We start from the raw sequence: 2,847 nt of genomic DNA, 5'->3' as shown, positions 1-2,847 counted from the left end.
GACAAGACACAGATTATAGCTCTGATCAGTCTGAGACAGACGATCAGCACTCTAGCCCTGATCAAAGACTGAGTCATAAATCTAGCAACGACCGACCCAAAAGTCAAGGATATATCTTTGCTTTAAATCAGCCTGAGATCCCAGCTCAGGTTTCTCATTATGGCCAGTCTAAAACATTTGGACGAAAAAGCAGCCATGGCCAGTCTGGAAGACTCCGACAAGATTCTTACTCTAGTCAAACCAGTCAACAAGAAGCTGGTTCTTATGAACAATATGGAAAGCAGTATCAGAAATCAGGCAACAGTCAGACAGACAGACAGGTCCAGAATTCTCGCTATGGTCAGTCAGACAAACAAAAACATACGTTCCAACATGGTCAGACAGATGGACAAGGTCAGAGCAAAGGCCAGAATTTTCATTATGGTCAGACAGGCATTAAAGGACAGAGTTCTCACCAGGGTCAGACAGGCATCAAAAGCCAGAGTTCTCACCAGGGTCAGACAGGCATCAAAAGCCAGAGTTCTCACCAGGGTCAGACAGGCATCAAAAGCCAGAGTTCTCACCAGGGTCAGACAGGCATTAAAGGTCAGAGTTCTCACCAGGGTCAGACAGGCATTAAAGGTCAGAGTTCTCACCAGGGTCAGACAGGCATTAAAGGCCAGACTTCTCACCAGGGTCAGACAGACAGACAAAACCAGAGTTCTCACCAGGGTCAGACAGGCAGACAAGACCAGGGTTGGCATCGGACAGACAGTCAAGGCCAGGGTTTCCAGTATGATCAGACAGGCAGACAAGGTCAGAGTTCTCACCAGGGTCAGACAGACAGACAAGAGAGTTCACGTTGGCATCAGACAGACAGTCAAGGCCAGGGTTTCCAGTATGATCAGACAGGCAGACAAGGTCAGAGTTCTCACCAGGGTCAGACAGACAGACAAGAGAGTTCACGTTGGCATCGGACAGACAGTCAAGGCCAGGGTTTTCAGTATGATCAGACAGGCAGACAAGGTCAGAATTCTCACCAAGGTCAGATAGACAGACAAGACCAGAGTTCACGTTGGCATCGGACAGACAGTCAAGGCCAGGGTTTCCAGTATGATCAGTCAGGCAGACAAGGCCAGAGTTCTCACCAGGGTCAGACAGACAGACAAGACCAGAGTTCACGTTGGCATCGGACAGACAGTCAAGGCCAGGGTTTCCAGTATGATCAGTCAGGCAGACAAGGCCAGAGTTCTCACCAGGGTCAGGTAGACAGTCAAGAGAGTTCACATTGGCATCGGACAGACAGTCAAGGCCAGGGTTTCCAGTATGATCAGACAGGCAGACAAGGTCAGAGTTCTCACCAGGGTCAGACAGACAGACAAGACCAGAGTTCACGTTGGCATCGGACAGACAGTCAAGGCCAGGGTTTCCAGTATGATCAGACAGGCAGACAAGGCCAGAGTTCTCACCAGGGTCAGACAGACAGACAAGACCAGAGTTCACGTTGGCATCGGACAGACAGTCAAGGCCAGGGTTTCCAGTATGATCAGTCAGGCAGACAAGGCCAGAGTTCTCACCAGGGTCAGGTAGACAGTCAAGAGAGTTCACATTGGCATCGGACAGACAGTCAAGGCCAGGGTTTCCAGTATGATCAGACAGGCAGACAAGGCCAGAGTTCTCACCAGGGTCAGACAAGCAGTAAAAGCCAGAGTTCTCACTGTGATCAGCCAAAGATTGGGAAAACTGAACTCCAGGGGCAAAACAGGTCCTTCCAAGGAACTGATAAAGCAAGAAGAGACTCATATGTTGAACAATCTGGAATATCAGGAAAACTTAGTCAACAGACTTCAAGAGAAGAAGTAAATCAAACCCAGAGACAGAGATTCCAGGATAAAAGGGAGCAGCAAAGCCACCACCAGGCATGGAAGCTTGAAGAGGGTAATAAGCACAAACTCTTAGCTCCGATACAGCAAGAAGAGCCATACCCCCATGAAGAGTATGACTGGCAATCACAGAGCAGCGAGGAGGGCCACTGGGAAGAGGAAGAGCATCAAAATTGGGATGGACACAGTTTGGAGGAGCAGGAAAGTCTATATGAGATGTAGAACAGAGAAGCCCACAGAGATGAACAACGCATCAGAAACAGGATAGGCAAACCTCTGTAGATGAGCAGAACCAGAAAAGACAACACAGGACAACTCATGTAGAAAATCAAGATCATCAACAAGGTAGACAATCATGAAGATAAGCAAAACCATCAAGGAAAGGACAAACATCAAAAGCATCATCAACAATGGGATAGACAAACTCATGATGAAAATAAAAGGTATCAAGGATCCCAAGACCAATCCAGAAACTTACCCAACAAAGAAAAAATTCACAAGAATGAAGATGACCAGGGCCAAGGATCCCAGGGAAGACATTTCTTTCCAACCCATGGTAGTGGCAGGTCCCAAATAAGAGAACAATATGGAAACTACCCTACCAAAACAGCTAATTCTCCCAGCCCCCTCTACGACTATGTACGAGAGCAAGCAATGAGTGCCAGAGGTGAAGCAGTTTGAAGCTAATGAAAAAAGCTATGTGTCAGTTCATCTTTGTGTCTGTTTAAAACCCTGAAGTTGCATGTCATCTTTCTCTTTTTCATCTGCTTACTAGAATCCTTTTGAAGATTAGTATAGTACCACACTTTCTGAAATCAGCTCCTTTAGTAGCAATTCTAGGGTTATTGGTTGGGTGAAGTAAATTAGGGGAACTAATCAATCTTCATTTTGATCACTTTATGGGTTTACATCATTTCTAGTTTGTTTTCAGTTTAGGTGATACTTGATTGAATCACTGAATGGTAGAACATTCTTCCTAAAATTT

At 46.3% G+C, this 2,847-nt stretch overlaps 1 protein-coding gene across 1 annotated transcript in view; it reads left to right on the top strand.

Annotated features, from left to right (window-relative positions):
- Rptn (repetin) overlaps positions 1-2,543 on the top strand; it is a 4,146-nt gene extending 1,603 nt beyond the window's left edge. Inside the window, 3 exon segments of the mRNA XM_075979198.1 lie at positions 1-2,109; positions 2,112-2,212; positions 2,214-2,543. The exon segment at positions 1-2,109 is cut by the window's left edge and continues 295 nt beyond it. Coding sequence (XP_075835313.1) covers positions 1-2,109; positions 2,112-2,212; positions 2,214-2,543 — 2,540 coding nt within the window.
- Positions 2,544-2,847: the final 304 nt, after the last annotated feature.

This window comes from Microtus pennsylvanicus, chromosome 7 (genome assembly GCF_037038515.1).
Source record: "Microtus pennsylvanicus isolate mMicPen1 chromosome 7, mMicPen1.hap1, whole genome shotgun sequence".
Classification (NCBI taxonomy): Eukaryota; Metazoa; Chordata; class Mammalia; order Rodentia; family Cricetidae; genus Microtus; species Microtus pennsylvanicus.
Note: the sequence above shows the minus strand (reverse complement) of the source record. Positions and strands in the feature narration are given on the sequence as shown.